Genomic DNA, 19,763 nt, shown 5'->3' with positions numbered 1-19,763 from the left:
TTGTAAAAATGCCTGAAGGAAACAGGGCAAGTGGCCACAGAAGCCCCTCATGTAAAGAGTACAGAGGATACCAGTTGTCCAGCAGGTGTCTTAGGACTTCTCCACATCGAAAAACATGGCCAAAGTCTGCGATTTCCGCAGAAAACCATTCACGACATGGGTGGACAAAGTAAAGAGATGGTCAACTGCAGATCACTGTTCTCTAAATCCACACTGTGCAGTCGTCAGTAAATTGTAAAACTCGAGCCATCATAGCAGCCAGGCACTAATCATAACATTCCATCACCTTGCCAATGCAGCTGGTAAGAGATAGGGCAGTAGTTAGAAGGAAGGTTTTTGTCCTTACTGGGCTTAGTTATGGGTGGGACTGTGGCTTCACACCAGCATCCGGGAAATGTGCCCTCTGCCCATATGCGGTTGTATGTGTTAAGCAGGAAGTGCTTGCACGCAAGAGAAAGGTGCTGCAACATCTGAATGTGGATGGCGTCTGGCACTGGGGCAGAGGATCAGGATGAACTGCGAGCATGATCGAGCTCCCTCATAATAAAGACAACATTGTAGCACTCACGATTCTCAAAAGAAAAGGGTATCGACCAAGCCTCCTTTGCTCGTTTCTGATGGAGGAAGGTGGGGTGATAGTGGGAAGAGCTCGAAACTTTTGCAAAATGGTGGCCCAAGGTGTTTGAGATAGCAACAGCATTCACGGTAACATTGTCGGCTACCGTGAGGCTGGAAATGGGGGTAATGGATCTTGGTCCCAGAGAGCCGTCAGAGGTTGGACCACACAACAGAGGAAAGGGTGGTACTGTTAAAAGAACTAGTGAATGAAATCCAGCTACATCATTTGCTATCCCAAAACCGCGATGACACTTTGCATCCATCTTTTGATAACAAATGCAGTTTACCCATCATAGGATGATGGTTAAAGCAGAGGACATGTCTCCGTGCATAAACTGCAATGCAGTATGCCTCAGTCCACCAAGGGACTGGGTCACGACATGGTAAAGGAAAGTGGGTTGGTTGGAGAAGGGACCAAACTACACGGTCATCAGTCCCTCCAACCTTAGATTAACTAAAACCGATAAAATCCCACACTAGGAGAGGGAACTACAATGTCCATGAAATGAGAAACTAATGACAGGGAAGACAGGAAAAAGGTGGAAGAAGATGTGAGGGAAAGAAAGGGTAAAGGGAAGTGCGAGGAATGGAACGTTCTGCAGCTTTAACGGTAACACTGGTGAGATAGTCCACCTGGTCATCACAAATGGGGAAATCTTGTGCTCCGAAGGTCGCCAGGGAGGAGTTAAGCTGACAGTCAGCCTTAGTAAGCTGCCATTTGGGCATGCACGCAGGTAGACAGTCAGCAAACAGAGCACACGGGAAATGGTTGATAAAGTAGGTGTGTCAAAGAATGGACCACTCAAGTCGATGGGCAAGCTGGGCAGTGCAAAAGGATAGGCCCAAATGGAAATAGGTGTGCGAGAAGTCAGAAAGGAAAGAGTGTGCTCCAGTGTTAGGGCAGAAGAGGTTAAGATGGTTAAGAAGGTCAGCCAAGACAGCACCCCTCTAACAGGTCTTGGTAGAACCCCAAGGGAGATGATGCGCATTAAAGTCACCAGTAGCAAAAAATGGGAAAGATAGCTGCCCAAGAAGCTGAAGGCAGTCTGCCCTGGTGACACAGAATGATGGAGGGACAAACGATACAGAGGGAAAAGTCAGGTGGGGAAGGAAAAGGCAAACTGCAAAAGTTTGAAGACGGGTAGTCAGGGAGATGGGTTGACTATGAACGTCATGCCGTATGAGTTGCATGATGCCCCACGAGATGGAATGCCAACTTCAGGGGTAAGGTCAAAACGAACCGGCAAGAAATCTGAAAGCTCAAAGCTGTCGTGAGGATGCAATTTTGTTTCCTGAAGGCAGTTTACAAGGGAATGCTGCCATGCTAAAAGCAGCCGTAAATCCTCTTTGTGGGACTGAAGGCTACGAACACTCCACTGGAGGAGAGTCATGATGAAGAGATGAGAGGGTATCACCTTGGTGGCCGCCAAGTGACAGCCTGTGAAGAGTCGCTGCTACAGAGCAGAGAAGCAGCAGCATCGGCTCGTGTGTGCTGCCAGTCTGTGGAGTCCAATGCTGAAAAACGGTTGGTGGTGCGCAGTGGTGACGGAGGATGGCTGGGCAAAGGCATGTGGCAACCCTGTCAAAGAGGATCTTCGAGACAGTGAAGAGGAAGGGGGAGTACTACCCCTGTCCTTTCTGGCCTACCAATAGTTGGTGGTTTTGCCCCTTGAGGCAAGCGTTTGATGGCTTGTTGCACAGCTTGATGGGGAGATGGTGATGCTACCATGACACTGGGCAATTTCACAACCTCAGAGCTGAATTTGAGGTCATATGTCTGTGTGGCCATGTCCTTCATGGAGCGAAGGGTAACAAGAACATGACTATAGGTGCCAGACAGGAGAATGCAGGGTTTGCGAGTAGCCAATAACTTTTGAGCGACTGCGTAAGACACTTTTTCCTGTACCTGAATCTCTGTGACAGGCCGCTCATCAACATACACAGGACAATCCCAAGAGCAGGTGGTATGGCCGCCATTGCAGTTTATACAGCAGGGTGTTGACAAGATGTTCTAGTGTGGTTGAAACTATGACACTGGTAACAGCGCATCAGGTTCGGAATGTACGGTCAGACTGAATTTCATAGCCTGCTTTGACCTTTGATAGCACCATGCTATCAAAGCTGAGGAAAAGAGTGTGGGTGGGCACTAAGGAGAAATCTACCTTTTTTGTTGCATGATTGACAGCAATGACACCCTGATTAGAGAGGTAAGATTGGTTCTCGGCCTCAGACCGTCGAGCAGCCTAGAATAAATAACACCACAGGAAGAATTCAACATTCTGTGGGCCTGGGAAGTAGAAATGTTTGACTTAATTTCATTCCTCATAATCGACTGTGCCATTTCCTGTTTGAATAATGAAAAACTGTCGGTTACATATTTTTTTCATGCTTTGCACGTGTTCTGCCTCTTCCACTGTAGTTGCCTTTTTGAAGTTACAAGGTATACTGTGCCTCTTCCATTGTGCTTCTCACACATACGCAAACCATCACTAACACTGTTTGTCAAACATCACAAAAAACACTTACGTGAGTATTAGCACTTGACAATGAGGATAAATTCTCTGAACACATCATGCTAAACATGAAAAAATACGTAACTTGTGCAGTGTACATTATTTAAAGCAGAAACACCCGAGCAACACAAAGAGAGCAATGGTGTCAACTTGTGCTACAGGTGGACAAACAATGAAACACGGAAAATGTGCACTTGAGTAATGCATAAATGTCACAATGAGCACAAGGTGGAGACTGTTTTAATACAAACAGTTGTGATCCGTCAAGATATCCGTATTCGAACGGACCTACCTACTTCTATCAGACACAATGCCAAGTAAAGCTTGGCAATGGCAGGAGACCTTGCACAAACTGTTGTAACTTTTAATGATTCAAATCTGCTGAACAGAGCCCTGGTATCAAAAAACCTAACCACTTAATGTTTGTTAACACTTCGGTCTTAACTCAAAAGCTAATGCCATGCCAGCATCATTTTATATCAATCAGGACAGTTTTTCTTCTTGAACATTGTTCCATAAAGCAAATCCCAGGAAAATTATAAATACGTTTACTAAAAAAAAGTGTGAATTAGCACTGAACATAGGAAATTTCACGGAGTAAAAAAATGTAAACTGAAGGAAAACATTAATTCTGGGAATGTAGAAGTGGGATTATTCTGTATTTAAAAGTAAGGAGTTTTTGTTTTAAAAAATGTTTTTCTCTAAACAAATTCTTCAACGAAGACATAAGACTATTTCCCAAATATTTCTGTGTTAATGTGTGTTGCTGCTTTAGACCGTTCATGTTCTTGAAGTCACAAGAATCTTCTTTATATTTTATGACTCAATGTCTGTCTGCACAATATCTGAAATTTGCATTTCTGATCTCTGTATGGGATTGTCAAATGTTGCGACTCATTTTACCTCCATGCACTATCACGCAATAATGGACCTACGGAATATGTACTGCAATAATATAAAATTATTTTATACTGAGGCAGTGTTTACTATCAGCAGATTATACACTATGTTGAACACCATTCTGAACATACCAAACGTGCACAAATCAGTACTAGTTTATCATTTCAGTCATTTCTGTATCACAACCTATGTTGCACCTCATGAAATTATTATCTGGACAATTCAATTGAAGTGTTAAAATTTTCATCAACATATAACCAATGTTGAACAATGTGCCATAATCCAAAAATCAGCCTTCTGGTAGTGACCATAATGCTGGTCAAATGGTACCTGTTGATTATCTGCAATATCAGATTTTACCTCCATGGTTGGTGGGTAATACACTTATCTTGTCACCTCATCCTTTTGTGCACCAACTGCTAAATACAGAAAATCTGTGTTCTTTTATTGCGGGTCCTCGCAGCAATGTTTTCTTGTACAATTCCATAAATATTTTATTGGTCCCCATTTATATACTGAGAAATAGCAATTGCAATAAAATAAGAGAAATCAGAGTGCACAGACAGACTCAGGTTATTCAGTATGGCTACATGCTAATCTGAAGGTTGAATGATCAAGGAATTCGAAGTGGTTCTATGAATCTGCCGCCAAACACTTAAATTTCTGAATTGGAAAGTAAGTGTAAAGATGTAGCATGGGTTCTGCAGATATGCCCTTCCTTGTTGCAAAGCCTCATTTACAACATGAAGTGTCGCTTCCAAAAGTTTATATTGAATAAAACAAGCAAAGGCAGCTCCAGAGTAGCAGTCCGATTCTGGATTAGTACTGTCCTGTAAGTTTCAGCTGCAAATCTGTCACATAACACTGAAGTTCCAGTTCCTTTCTTAATGTACTAGCCAATTGATCTATCCAGTCCAATGACCAATAAAAAACTCTCTCTCTCCAGTTCAAATCCCAAACTGTTACTTTCACATCGAGTTCTACCTGAATACCTATGAAATGCACCAAAATTTCATGAGAGAAAATAAAGATGAGATTTTTTTTATCCTTCTGACTGGCAACCAGATTCTGAACTTCAATAACAATGAAAAATATAACAAAGTCACATGGTTTACATTTACCTTCTCTCCCAGCTCATCATAAACTGGTGCCAGCTTCTTGCAATGTCCACACCATGGAGCATAAAATTCTATAAGTGTGTCTTGTCCATTATTGGTCACAATTTCATCAAAATTTTTGGCCACAGCTATTTTTACAGGTCCATCATTATCTTCAGGAATTGGCTCCGATTTCAGATAAGGTTCTAATTTATCATCTTTCAAGTTATTCAAGAATTTTTCAAATGTCTCCATCCTACGAAAGTGATACAAAATAAATAAGGGCAACATTTGTAATTGATAAGAAAAACATAATTACATGAAACATGTTGACTGATTAACTGAATACCATCACACTTTGATATTTGTAGGGATATTAACATGAAAATGCATTCAGTAACAACTTATTGACTGAAGGGAGTGAATATGTCTCTTACAGAAGCTGCAGTACGTACTGTAGTATTACACTGCAACCACTTCTCCAAAACTACGTGTGAAACACTGTCAACTCTATAAACATTCTCAAGTTTCTGGAGTCTGTAAAGACCAAATGAAACTTTTCCATCACACCCCAAAATATTTTGTCACCATTCCACACAGACAGTTAATAAAGCATGAAGGAACTGATAGCTTCAACAGAATTTGATGTCAGCCACAATTAGGAAGTCACAAAGTAAAAGTACCATGTATCATTCTTCAAAGTGTAATATGATTGTTACTTTTGAAGACCTCATGAATAAAACACTGTGTGGCAGTAACAGCCATTGACAAGACAAATATGCAAGACAAAAATTTATTTTTAGATGATAACTCACTCAGAAAGGAGACTGCACCTTAGATCCATTATATTTAGGGTCCTTACAAAACAAAACCAACACCAGAGACAAAAGATTTTAAGAAGAATTGAATAATCAGATCAAAGCAGGATCATTCGTGACAAATCTGACAATCTCAAACCGGTGGAAAATGTTAATGTGAAGACTTCGCACATCAGTTAATTCCTAAATTTAATTACCATCAGGGGTATGTTTAACTTCCTGTACCTGTACTGTGCAGTGACTAAATTAAATACTGGTTAACTTTGCTGCCTTCAGTGTGGAAGGACCTGGGTCATTCCTAGTACCTCATCAGATTAGGTTTCTTCTTTTTTTTTAAAAAAAGGTGGGGAGTTCTGGTAGGAGGGGCACCCAACCTCTGTGGGGCCAAATGAGGAGCTGTTTGAATAAAGCAGCAATGCATGATCAGGATTCACTTACTGGCAATAACAGCTGGAGAGATTGGCAACATGCTGATCATTTGTGCCACAATCTTTGATTGCTCCTCATCCTTCACTGTAAGCATCAAAGTCTACTGTCTAGGCCTAATGCCTAAACCACAAGTGGTGGTTATGTTTACAAAAACATGTAAATATTTATGCCCATAACACCATTTCCAAACAACACAACCAATAATAAAGCTAAAGCTATGCTATCCATTAGCTCCAAAAGAAATTACTGTCAATACACACACAAAAGAACAAAAACTATACCAACTTTTGAAAATGTTAGTTCCTTCCTAAGGGAGGAAAATGGGGTAGATTGTGGACAGTTAAAACAGAGGGGTAGGTCACTCACAGGGTACCACTTGTGAGATCTTTCTCTGTCTTCTATATGCAGCCCCTACAAACTGGGGTCCGAGGTGATCTACTTCTAACCATCACCAACCTATTCGTTTTCCTTCCCTGAGGGAGGACTCAACAGTTTCCAAAGGTGGGATAGTTCTCACTAACTTTGTGTGTATAGATAACACAGAATTTAGTATCCTGAAGGCAAATTAAACCCAGGGCGTCTATCTTATAATTTTATGGTTGCGTAATTCAATGCATTTTTGCAGTTATTTTAATGAAGGAACTAAGTAATCCAAGGTTATCAAAACTGAAGATACAAAACTTTTTATGCAGATACTTTCGTGTGCCTTTTCACTACTGGTTCCAGACATTCTGGTGTTTAAACATTATACACTGAATAACATAACATAACAGAAAGGAACTTAGAAACCACGGAATGTTACCAGCTGAAAAATCATCCACAATTGGCTGTGGTAACTGATAAAGCACAAAAACAACAAACCTAAACAGAAGTGGAGGAACAACCGAGTGCATTATCCTGCTGGGTATTGCAAAATTAACTCTCTAGTAAATGCCTGGATGATAGCTAGAAATGCAACAATGGTAATATGTAGGAGATAATCATGTTTTATTTACTGCAAAAGAACAAATTATCTGCCAAATCTGAGCAAGTCAAATCACTCATTCCCTCAACCACAGTACACAGTGAGTAACTTTCCTGAACAACCTAATTGCACCTGCCCATGCAATTTCATTATAATAAGGAGACCAGGTCAATAAACATAGCCTACCACTGCAGGAACAGCGAACCGTTCAGTACCAGTTTGACCCATGACATCATCAAAATTGTGAATGATGCCATACACACAACCATAATATGCACACCATTTCTTAACACATTAGCAATATACAGGGTGAGTCAGGAGGAAAGGTACATGCTTTGAGGGGTGATAGTACTCTCAACAAAAAAAATTTCCATATGGAATTACACCCTATTCTGAATGGTTTCCGAGGCAGATCACGTTAAATATCACTTTTATTTGTTTTTCTTGAATAAGCCACATGCTCCCACAAAAAATGTGTCACAGTACAAAATTAAACTATATTAAATTTCCTATTCATTTTTCTCTGTAACTAATAGCTTGTGTGAAGAGAGCGCTAGAATGTTGAAAAACTCACTCGACACATGTACTGTAACTTACGTAGTTTTTGTTGGCCATTTTGAGATAGTTTCCCGACTTGATAGTCCACAAGTGTCCCATATCAAATTGTTCATCTAACTTGCTCTACAGTACTGTGGTACATTGTAAACAGTGACAATGTTTGATAGTACAAAAAATAAATAATTTTCTGTACTGTCACTTTTTCACTGTTTACAATGTACCACAGCAGTGCAGTGCAAGCTGAGACGAACAGTTTGATACACGAGACTTGTGGTCTATCAATTCGGTAAACTACCTCAAACTGGCCCACAAAAACTACGTTATCTACAGTGCAAGGGCGTCGAGCAAGTTTTTCCAACATTCTAGTGCCCTCTTCATACAAACCATTAGTACTGGAGAAAAAAATGAATAGGATGTTTTTTGTAAGAAATTTAATATAGCCTAATTTTCTACTGCAACACATTTTCACTGGAAGGTGAGGATTTCGAGTTATTCAAGAAAAATGTACAGAAGTCTTTAAAACTTTCTGCGATTCCAAATGGCATCATTAAGTATTCCTGGCTGTTTAGACCTTCCCAATGCTTCAATGATACTGTTTGGCCAACAGATCACAGTGGCATTTGCTTTTGTATCTCGCCGTTTGTTTGAAGTGCAGCACAAAAAAGCATCGCGAGTTGTGCTATTACATTTTTGAGTGAACAACGATTGTTGTGTATAGTTTTATTCTGTGTATACTGAAATTCTTGGTTATGGAACGAACTTTACCTAGTTCCTCAAGGGCAAGGGAAAGAAATACAGTAAGTTTACAACACAGTTAGGTATACTTTTTTTCAGTGCTTATTACGAAATTGCTAATGACGCCATTGGAGTCACTGACGCATTAGTATGTATGAGATATGCAAAAATGAATTTGTATCATAAGAGTGAGTTGTGTTTATTCTAGTATTTCGTAGTTTTCATTCTTGCATCATATTTTCTTTATAGGTTAAGTGTGGAAAACATGAAGCTCTACGGGATGATGAAATTCTTTTTCTTCTGTGTGGTGATGACAAACATCAGATGACGAAATTGTTTCGGATGATGAAAGTGACTATGATCCATTAGTACATCAAGTATTGCCTCTACAGACAGAACCTGAACTGGACAGTTTAGAAGAAGCTCTTACTGATGATGAAACAACCCTATCTGTAACGCTTGAAAATTTAGGAGCAGGAAATGCAAGCTGCCAGAGCTATACATGGATGTGCTGTGCAGTGTTTGGATCCACTAAGTAAAGAATGTTCTCCCCTCCAATATTTTGAAAGTTTTATTGATGAGACTATAATTGACAATTTACCATATTTACTCGAATCCAAGCCACACTTTTTTCTGGTTTTTGTAATCCAAAAACCGCCTGCGGCTTAGAATCGAGTGCAAAGTAAGCAGAAGTTCTGAAAAATGTTGGTAGGTGCCGCCACAAGTAACTTCTGCCATCGAATATATGTAGCACTACACAGGCATGCTTTCAGGCACAAAGGTAAATACTGTCACCAAAACCTCTGCGTCAGTAAATAAATTAAAAAAAAAAAAAAAGGTTGAAGAAAAGTTTTTTTTCTCTGCCCCGAGTTTCGACCACTGCATTTTCATACATTACCCAAGGAAGTAAATACAAATTCTGTATTGTTCATCTTCGGATGTAGCAGCATTCCAATGTACTATGAAAATCCCACTGGCAAGACTGTTTGGGATGTTTTGTCAATATGGCCAACTGTACGTTCTGAATTTTTTCCTAACTGTCAGAAGAGATGGTTGCTAGTAGGAAATTTTATGAATTGTGAATCACATTCAGTATTCTCTTAATCATAAGAATAATACAAATATAAACATTTTGCCATGTATTCTTTCGTGTTTGCTGCTATCTCATTTAAATCCTGTCTGCCTAATAAACTACAAAACTAGAGAGACAACAGCAAACAAGGAAGAATATACATATCATGTCATGTTTATATTCGTATTATCCTTACGCCTAATAGTGACACAGTAAGAAATGCAGCACGGCAACTGACTAGATGTTTGAATCTAAGATGACAAATTTCTGTGCAGAATGTAATGTACTAAAGAGGCATCTGCAAAGATTTTCAAACACAGAAAAATTTTCGCTAAACTCTTGTTCAGAACATCTATCATACGCAGTCTATTATTTGGTTCTTGTTGATCATTGTCAAAGAAAGGAGCAGTGTAAGTAACAAGAAATACCAGTCTCTTGCCATTGTTTCGCCAATGAGACGTTTCCTCTCCATTTTTTGTTTTTAATAGTAAGCGGCAGTAGCGTGCACAAAAGCAACCCATGCCACAAGCGGCGACAGGCCGTAAACACTCAATCAGAATGCGACAAACAATGCATAACACAGTACAGTAATACATTTTCAGCTTAGAGTGACGTAAACACCTATAACGAAGAGAACGGCACTTATCACATCAAAGAAAAATAAGCAATCAATTCAAACCAGACGAGGCACGTAAAAAAGGAAGGGTAACCGTATAAATACGGACGGAGCACCTGACGCATAGCAATGGCTAACTGGTAAAGCTTACCTGCTAAGCTTACGATTCAAACCAAACTACTGTAGCTGTATCATCATTCATTCGACCTAAATTGTGTCTCATATTACAATGAACCAACTTTGTTTCAATTTGCAGGTGCGGCCTAAAACCTTTCCCTCCCCTTGAATTTTAGAGTCTCAAATTTCAGATGCGGCTTAGATTCAGGAAATTTTTTTCCCTTGTTTTAGAGTCATTTTTCAGGTGCGGCTTAGATTCGAGTGTGACTTAGATTTGAGTAAATACGGTAGTTACACAGACAAATCTATACTCTACTCAAGTGTTAGGACAAAGTATAAACACTAGTGCCAATGAAATAAGACAGTTCATTGGAATTCATTTACTAAGTGGTATTTTGAGTGTGCCGAGTTACAAGATGTATTGGGAAAATGAGACAAGGTATAATCAGATAGCTGACGTGATGCCACTCCACCAATTTTACAAGTTGAGGAGGTATTTGCATGTGAACAACAATGTAAATATGTTACACAGGGATGACCCTCATCATGACAAGTTGTCCAAGATCAGGCCTTTTTACATCAACTACAGAAAAATTTTCTAAAAACTGAAGTTTAAGAATACAACAGTATTGAAGGACTCATTCCGCTGAAATCACATCTCTGTGCCAGTATATAAAATCAAAGCCACACGAATGGGGCATAAAAGTATTTGCACGAGCTGGTGGGGTGGCTACATTTATGATTTTGAAGTGTATGTTGGGAAAGAAACAAACAATGCAAGTAATCCTGAGTTAGGAATGATTGGAAATGTAGTGATTCAGCTGATTGGGAACTTGCCTAGGCACTCCAATTTCAAACTCCTTATGGATACCGGTTTACTTCCCTCAACCTAGAAGTAAAGCTTAGAAATGAAGGAATATATGTTATGAGAACCATCAGAAAAAACAGATTGGGTGGATACTGCCTGAAAAGTGATGCAGAGATGAAAAAAGAAGGCAAAGGAACGTGTGATTACCATGTAGATGAAAAAACAAAATTATAATTTTGAAATAGTATGACAATGAAGCTGTCCACCTGATTTCTATTTATAAAGGCAAGGAACCAGTTGAAAATGTGGAACGTTGGAGTAAAACAAAACCAGATTGTATATAGACATTCCCTGTCCCAACATTGTGCAGGAGCATAATATGCACATGGGAGGAGTGGACCTACATGGTATGTTGGTCCAAATATACAGAATAAACAAAAAAAGCAAGAGGTACTACCTGAGAATTATTTTCCATTTCATAGACATGGGTTGTGTGAACACTAGGTTGCTTTACAGGCGACATTGCACTCAGAAAAATGAGAAATACACACCACTTCTGAAGTTTTGAGCAGAAATATCAAGTGCCTTGCTGAAGAAAGGAATTGGTACAAATATCAAGTGCCTTGCTGAAGAAAGGAATTGGTACAAATATCAAGTGCCTTGCTGAAGAAAGGAATTGGTACACCTGCAATAAAGAGGGGCCATCCAGCCACAGACTCTCTAAGTCTACCTGCTCCCAAAAGAAAGCCTACGGCAATACTCCCAGTTGCTGACACGCACTTTGACCAAACAGGACACTGGCCAGAGCATTTAGAGTCAAAATCAAGATGCAGACTTTGTATAAAGGCATATTCAAAAGTTAAATGATCCAAGTGCAATGTTGCATTGTGGTTTTAACAAACAAGACAACTGTTTCAGAAAATTTCTTTGCAAATAAATCAATAAAAAAATTTTGTAGCATGGTTTTGAGTTAAAAATAAATGAAAGGTTCAAAGAAACACACTGTTTTATATCTTAAAACTCTGTTTTGTTAACACTTGCTAATAAAATAAATTAGTTTATGTATTTATACTGACTACTTTATACCTAAGTAATACTTACAGTGGATTTATGTGACAATGATGCTATTTGGAATCATTTTATTATTAATCAATAGCTTCAAAAGAACTTTTGCAATGGATATGGCATATGTGCAACAAATACAGTAAATATTCATCACAAAAAATGCACAAAGGGTTAAATGTGTTCTATCTCTGAAACCATTCACAATAGGGCATATGTCCATATTAAGTTTTTTGTTCAGACTCACTAATACTATCACCCCTCAAAGCATGTACCTTTCCTCCCAACTCACCCGGTATAAACCAATATGTGACTGGTGAAGCTCAGCTGCTTTGGGTATAAATAAACTAGTCAAATGCCCTTACCCAGTATGAAAACATTCAATAACCTCAAACACTACAAAACATCAATAAATGCAAATTAAGTGAATTTCTCTATGTAAAATTGGCTTTATTTGCTTCACACAATCTGTACAGCTATAGTGAATTACACAATACCCACCAACAACGAAGCAATGATAAACAAATAGTAGGTCATTCTGAGAGCACAGCTGGAATAGTTAACTGTCATTTACTCATACACCTAAAAAACTCAAAGCCAAGCAACGAGCCACAGTACACCACAAAATCTCTGGACTGATAAATTCATAGGAACACACTTACCATTCAGAAACACCGTCGTAATTTTAAAAAATCACAAAGGAAACATAGAACAGAATATGCAAACCAAAGAAAAATGATAAATACATGCACCATCCAGTCTCAACAGCCACCAACCAATATCTGTTTTTCTTGAACAAACAGCATGCCATCTAAAATACCAAAAACAAAAGAACGCTATTTGAAATATTCCATAAACAAAAATGCTTCCCACTGCCCCATACTATTCCTCCCCGACCACTCCAAAAATCTACAACCCAAATCCCAATAAAAAATTAAACACATACCAACACCAATCATCGCCCAAAACTTTCCAATTACATATTTTTCCTGTAACTTTTTAAAAGGATTGAAACGGGTAGTGATCATCTGTCATGTAGTCTTGCCCTGACAGTACTGACCAAAACGACTCTACAGTAAAACTGATTTCATGGCCCCCAGTACCCCTTGATAGCATTTAGGCTACAAACACTGTGCAACTGCTTAAAAAACACTAAAAAGCAGGTCATCAAAACCATACTGCAGATGGCAAGCCCTAATTTTTGAAGGCACATGCTGCTTTTTATCTCCACAAGTTGTCTTCCTGATATGGCACAAAGGAAATACGGAAGCGTCCGATCCCGCCTGTCTGCTTTAACCCATGACGTCACAAATAAGGCGGAAATGACCATAAACCACAATTCCAATATGGTGCATATAAAGTCGTTACGTACACATTATGAGGACGAAAATACATCGAAAAACACACACACGTTCCACAAAAAGCCTAATGACACTAACGGGACAAGTGCGGGAAATAAGGGGTTTTTGGGTGGGGACAAATTTAGACACCCACCCCCATACAAAGCCACGCAAAACGACGACAAAAAAAAAACGACATCACAAAACTCCCCAAATACCACTAAACACAATATCATTTGGAATCTGACACTTCCCTTGACCTATATAGCTCAACAGCAGCTCCCGATCCCATAAATTAGGACCTAATGCTTCCCTTGACCTATATAGATCAAAAACATCTCCCGATACCAATACCAACATTCACAGCCACACATTGGGATCGAACACTTCCCTTTACCTGTTATCCTTACAACATCTCCACATACAGCCGTCCCTGGTCCGAGACGCCGGAACTTTAAGTAATCCTCATTTCTTCACAACGTACTGAACACTTCACGATTTCATCCAAAAATCCGAATAGTTGAAGAAATTTTATTAGAGACAATGCACTGTCCCCCATCATAGCCAACAACCGAAAACTGTTCACACACGACGCCACACTCGCAAACTAAACCAAAAACATCACCGAACACACCACCAGAGAGCACCACCGATCGCATCAAAACGACACCTACAAACACGTCACTCTCACAAACTAAATTCCGCGGTGTCGTGACGTCACACACCACAACAGCCTTACGTCACGGGTCTAACCCGATGCGTGGGATCGGACGCTTTGGTTGACCCAGCACAAATTATTGTGTGGTGCAGGCTGCATAAACCTAACATACTCAGATTTCCAGCATTTCTGACATTTAACGTACACAGCCAATACACCAGATTTTTGCAGGAACAGCACAGTACAAAACATTACACGCATTTCCTCATTCAACATGCAGATGATATGCATGTAACAGTAGGATACATGACAAATTTACAAAACATCTGTTGGACAATTTAGAAGAATCAACATAGCCAACAACATTCTAGACATATAAATGTCTTACTAGATAGTGTTACATCAAAAACCTACTTCAAAAAGACCTGACAATTCCAATACGGCATAATAATAGTTTGTCACAAGGTTACTTATAAACCAGCAATAAACACATTCAGTTAACAACCCACCACTGCTGACAATGCATTTTTAAGAACTAGACAAACTCTGATCTTTCAATGACATTTAGACTTCCGTTCCAAGACAAAAGCAAACATGCAATTTACTTACGAAAAATCATCTGTAAGGACAAACTTCTGATTCTTCGCATTACGAGCAAATATGACTGGCTTGTCACCTTTCACATAATCAAAACCAAATTCATTCAGTTCATGCTGGAAATCATCTTTAGCACTTATTGCAAAATTGAAAACTGAAGCAAAGCTCTTTGCAACCTTCAAGATTCTATTACGCCAATAGTTGGTGCCTGAAATGTAAGAAAAGCAGTACATTCAAATATGGTATACAAAAACATTAACAAAGAATGTTAAAGTGAAGTTACAAACTTCTTCCAATCTCATGACAACCTACCCGAAATTACAGTTCTTGTATGTATGACCACCAATTTACTATGGTACGTTCTACGTACCTTTAGGATTCTTGACGTAGTCAACTCCATAGTAAGCAACCACGAGAGGATTCTTGAAATCCTGGGTATTATCCCTCTGACGATGTCCCACAAGACCATGGCTGTAATACAGTTTTTTGTTTTAATTGTTCACTCTCACAAACAACTACAGCAGTACCGAATTTATAACTACAATACTGAAGCCAAACTCATTGTTGAAATGCAAAGATATGTCATTGTCACACTGATTTAGTTACACATTCCACTAACTGAAGAATTCTCAATGCTGAACAACAGCGATGATACAAGGCTAAGCAGGTAAGTTAGGTTCAGTTACTTCAGCAGCTATATCTTATTGTATAATGAAGCTGTGGACTGGGATAATGTAAATCTGTAGCTGAAAGGCAATGTTTCAGAGCTTTTTTATTTATGTTCCTAGTCATCACTTAACACCTTCACTGTACTGTGATGGGTTACCTTAAATGAAATAGACTTGGCCACATGAATTGTGTGTGAAGAAACATACTGATTCAAGAAAAGTGAGCTGTTTACCTATAACAGTAGCAGCTTCCCAGTCAGTTCATTTATTTGCCACATTGTAACAAATAAAAAAAGGATTTGAGAAAATGAACTTCAACAAAACAGTGAAGCATAAATGTAAGAAACCACGCAAAAAGTTGATAAAGGGATAAACGTATCTTGTAAACAGATAAGGGTAATGTATCTTATAGCTAGAAGGAGTAATGGTTCAGCAACAGCCCAACATTGTAAGAACTATAGCACTGTATTAAGAAAAGTTGTTAACAAATCCTGAAGTATGGCATTATGTCCAAGATTAGTGCCTATGGTACTAAAATTGGAACAATTTGGAATATAGTTTGAAGGGAAACAGGGCAACCGAGAGCACAGGAAAAATATTTCTATGAAACTCAATGAAAAGTCTTAACAAAAAGCCAGAACTAGAAAATATTTTTAATAACATTTTTAAGTTTTGTAAAGAAACGAGCTGTTCATCAGAAAATGCAAAGCAGTACACGGGAGAGGCACTACTTATGAAATTCGATAAAATTGAAGTTCAACCCACCTCACCTACTGAAATAAGGAAAATAATAACTTCACTGAAATGTAGAAGCTCACATGGAATTGACATTTCCAACAGAGTACTAAAACCTTGTTCCCAACATACGTAGGATTCTCAGCCACATATGTAGAGGCACACTGAAAACAGGCATTTTTCTGAGTATACAAATATGCTACAAGGCTTTTGCCTGTGTGAATCACGAAATTCTTCTAGATGAGTTCAAGTATTGTGGTATGAGTAACAGTGCACAAATGGTTTAATTCATATTAAACTGGAAGACTGCAGAAGATTGATAAATTAACAGCACAGAATATCTGCAAGAATCAGCAGTCCTCCAAATGGGCAGACACCAAGAATGGTGTTCTTAACATATATTAATGATTAGCCACTCAATATTCATGAAGATGCACAGTTCTTTTAGCTGACAATACAAGCATTGTAATCAACCCCAACAAACAACTCGCTGAGGAAATTGTAAATGTCTTTCACAAAATTATGAAGTAGTTCTCTGAAAATGAACTCCTAGCAAATTTTGAGAAAACACAGTATATACAGTTCTGAACAGTAAATGGTATAGCACCATTTGTAAATATAGACAAGTTCTTGCTAAACCAGAAATTCAAAATCCTTGGGTGTATCAATTTATGAGAAATTTAATTTGAAGAAATACATTGATGATCTGCTCAGCTACTTATGCTATCAGGGTTATTGCAAATTTTGGTGATAAGCATAGATCAGCAAATTAGCCTACTATGCCTATTTTCATTCATTGCTGTCATATGGCATCATATTTTAGGGTAATTCATTATCAAGAAAAAAAATTTCCATTGCACAAACGCATGTAATCAGAATAATAGCTGAAGCCCACCAAAGATCATCTTGTAGGCATTGATTTAAGGAACTAGGAATATTCACAGTACCTTCACAATACATATATTCACTTTCGAAATTTGTTATTAATAACATATTCGAGTTGAGAAATAACAGCAAAGTGCATAGCTACAACACTAGAAGAAAAAAGGATGGTCTTCAATTCGAATGGCACAGAAAGGGGTGAATCACGCTGCAACACAAGTCGCATCATTTACCAAGTAGCATTAAACGCCTCTCAGATAGCCAACCAGCATTTAAAAACAAATTGAACCCCTACTCAAATTAATTTTTAAGATACCAAATAGTAATGGTGATATGTGAAACCTTATGTTAAACTGATGATCCTCATAATTTCGAAATGCCACGTTCATGAACTACAGAACAATTATTAATGTGATGTAATGAGAACGGCACAATTTTTTTTGCCATGCCTACATGACCCACTAGTAACAGAATAGAAATAAAGTAAATTCATGAGAAGATGCTCTCTAAAGCTGGGGATGCTCTGGACACACATTCTAGGATCGAGTGTTATGATAGGCGCCCTCTTAAATTCTTGTTGTGACAACTTTTGTACCACGAGGTGTAGGTGTAGGTTAAGCCAACGAACGTCAATGCCCAATGAAGATTGATCTGTAACAGACTAATATTTACATTCACGTCATTTAACCACACTCCACCATTTCCAATGCACTTCTAAAAACTAAAACCGCATGGTACATTCAGGAAACTTATATTTAGGTACTGGACAAGTCTCCGGTGACAATTTTCATGCATATTATGCAAATATGCATTAAAAAAAAAATTGCAATGAGGTGCACAAACTACATAAGATACCACATCTTATGCTCAAATTTGAGGACAGCAATGAAACTCATAAGCGGTTTTCCTTTGTGTACTTAATACTCCTTGGTAAAGACAACACAACACACAGATGTACAAGTTTTTGAGGCCCCGAGTCCTCAGTACAGAAAAGTAAGATAGTAACTAACACTACTGATGTTGCTATCAGCAAATACAGTGAACTCTGAATATGGGGATCCAGTGATTTACTTACTACTCTCTGTTTATCCAGGATTCAATATTTTCTTTCTTTGCTTCTCCATCATATGTAACAGTGTCTGGTTCAAATTTATTGTGCAAGTGCTTTGGTCTGTACAGCACAATGCCATCACTGGAAAAAATAATTTCATTAACATCACTGCACTATATAATTGTCCGTTGTGTTCAGTTACGACAATGTTATACAAACGTATGACACGCCTGACAAGTTTAAGATTTACCTTACACCTTTCTTCAACAAGTCTCTGTTTGATGTATGACCAAAACGAACTTTTTCGCGTAATTTATCTGCTACCTTGAGAAATGCTAGCTTTAAATCGGATTCCTTTTCAAAGAAACCCACAACTGCCACATCATCTTTCGAAATAAAATCTTCGAAGGCTTCTTCTGATAACAAATCCTTAGAACTTGGCCCGACTTGTGCTTTCAGGTACTTCACAATACCAGCTGTAAAAAAATATGCTCGTAAATTAACTCACTGAAGAACCTACGGAATCGTTAACGCAATAGAAACTACAGGGTGTATTACAAACCTGCTTCCCTGGGACCACTATAATCTTGAGACAACTCTCCATTACGGAAAATTTTCAACGTGGGATATCCAGTGACACTGAATTTGTTACAAGTTTCTTTTCCTGCTTCCGTACAGTCTACCTGTAATTTGGAATGTGGGCCACATGAGCAAATCACTTCAAAATAATTATAAATATTATATGCGGTGTTGCTTATACACAACGATTAAAACTTACTTCGTAGTAAACAACGGATCAAATACTTTACCTTGGCTAACGTAACGGGTGGATCGTTGTCTTTTATTATCCCAGCTGCTTTGGCATATTCTGGTTTAAGTTTTTTACAATGACCACACCTGCGGCATAAAAATAACGATTGCTACACAACATTTTCATATGTACATGACAATCATCCACACAATTATGTGCGTCCCTATGATCTGCTTAGTATCCTAGAAACAGCATAGTAAACAACTTACCATGGTGCATAAAACATCACAAGCATTGTTTCATGTTCTTGTACACGAGTTGAGAAATCATCGTCAGTCAATTCCAAGACATCCTCTTCGGTAGCTAGCACTGCACATGCAAGAGCAAGTAACAACAAGTACCTCAACATTTTCACTACTATTCTGCAACCACCTACTCTTACACCCTTCCACAGTTTTAATCTCCAACGTACGTGGCTTCTCTCAATCTGACAACCGGCAATACGGGGGCTTTCGGGAATTCTGTGTTGTCGGATTCCCATTGGTCCACACTGTCCACAGATGCTATACTACGCAGCAATCAAAGTTTTATCATAGTTTTAATTGCAGAGAAGAGCTTGTGCATGTGTGTTTCTTTTATGGGCCTTCAACGGCGAGGTTATTAGCGCCCTTACGAAAAGTAGAAAAACGAATGTGGTTACAATTGTGTAAAACAAGCAAGAGTAAGTCTTACATAATTACACTCACTCTCTCCCAACCACACTCACACAATCAC

At 38.7% G+C, this 19,763-nt stretch overlaps 1 protein-coding gene across 1 annotated transcript in view; it reads right to left on the bottom strand.

Moving 5' to 3' along the window:
• Nucleotides 1-19,543, bottom strand: part of LOC124615577 (protein disulfide-isomerase A3) — a 38,644-nt gene extending 19,101 nt beyond the window's left edge. The window contains exons 1-8 of the mRNA XM_047143561.1: nt 19,259-19,543; nt 19,048-19,135; nt 18,801-18,921; nt 18,489-18,714; nt 18,263-18,379; nt 15,273-15,373; nt 14,915-15,110; nt 5,153-5,384 (exon numbers count right to left, since the gene is read on the bottom strand). Coding sequence (XP_046999517.1) covers nt 5,153-5,384; nt 14,915-15,110; nt 15,273-15,373; nt 18,263-18,379; nt 18,489-18,714; nt 18,801-18,921; nt 19,048-19,135; nt 19,259-19,530 — 1,353 coding nt within the window. The 5' untranslated portion in view covers nt 19,531-19,543. The remainder of the gene's footprint in view (nt 1-5,152; nt 5,385-14,914; nt 15,111-15,272; nt 15,374-18,262; nt 18,380-18,488; nt 18,715-18,800; nt 18,922-19,047; nt 19,136-19,258) is intronic.
• Nucleotides 19,544-19,763: the final 220 nt, after the last annotated feature.

This window comes from Schistocerca americana, chromosome 5 (genome assembly GCF_021461395.2).
Source record: "Schistocerca americana isolate TAMUIC-IGC-003095 chromosome 5, iqSchAmer2.1, whole genome shotgun sequence".
Classification (NCBI taxonomy): Eukaryota; Metazoa; Arthropoda; class Insecta; order Orthoptera; family Acrididae; genus Schistocerca; species Schistocerca americana.
This window is presented reverse-complemented; position numbering and strand designations above follow the sequence as displayed.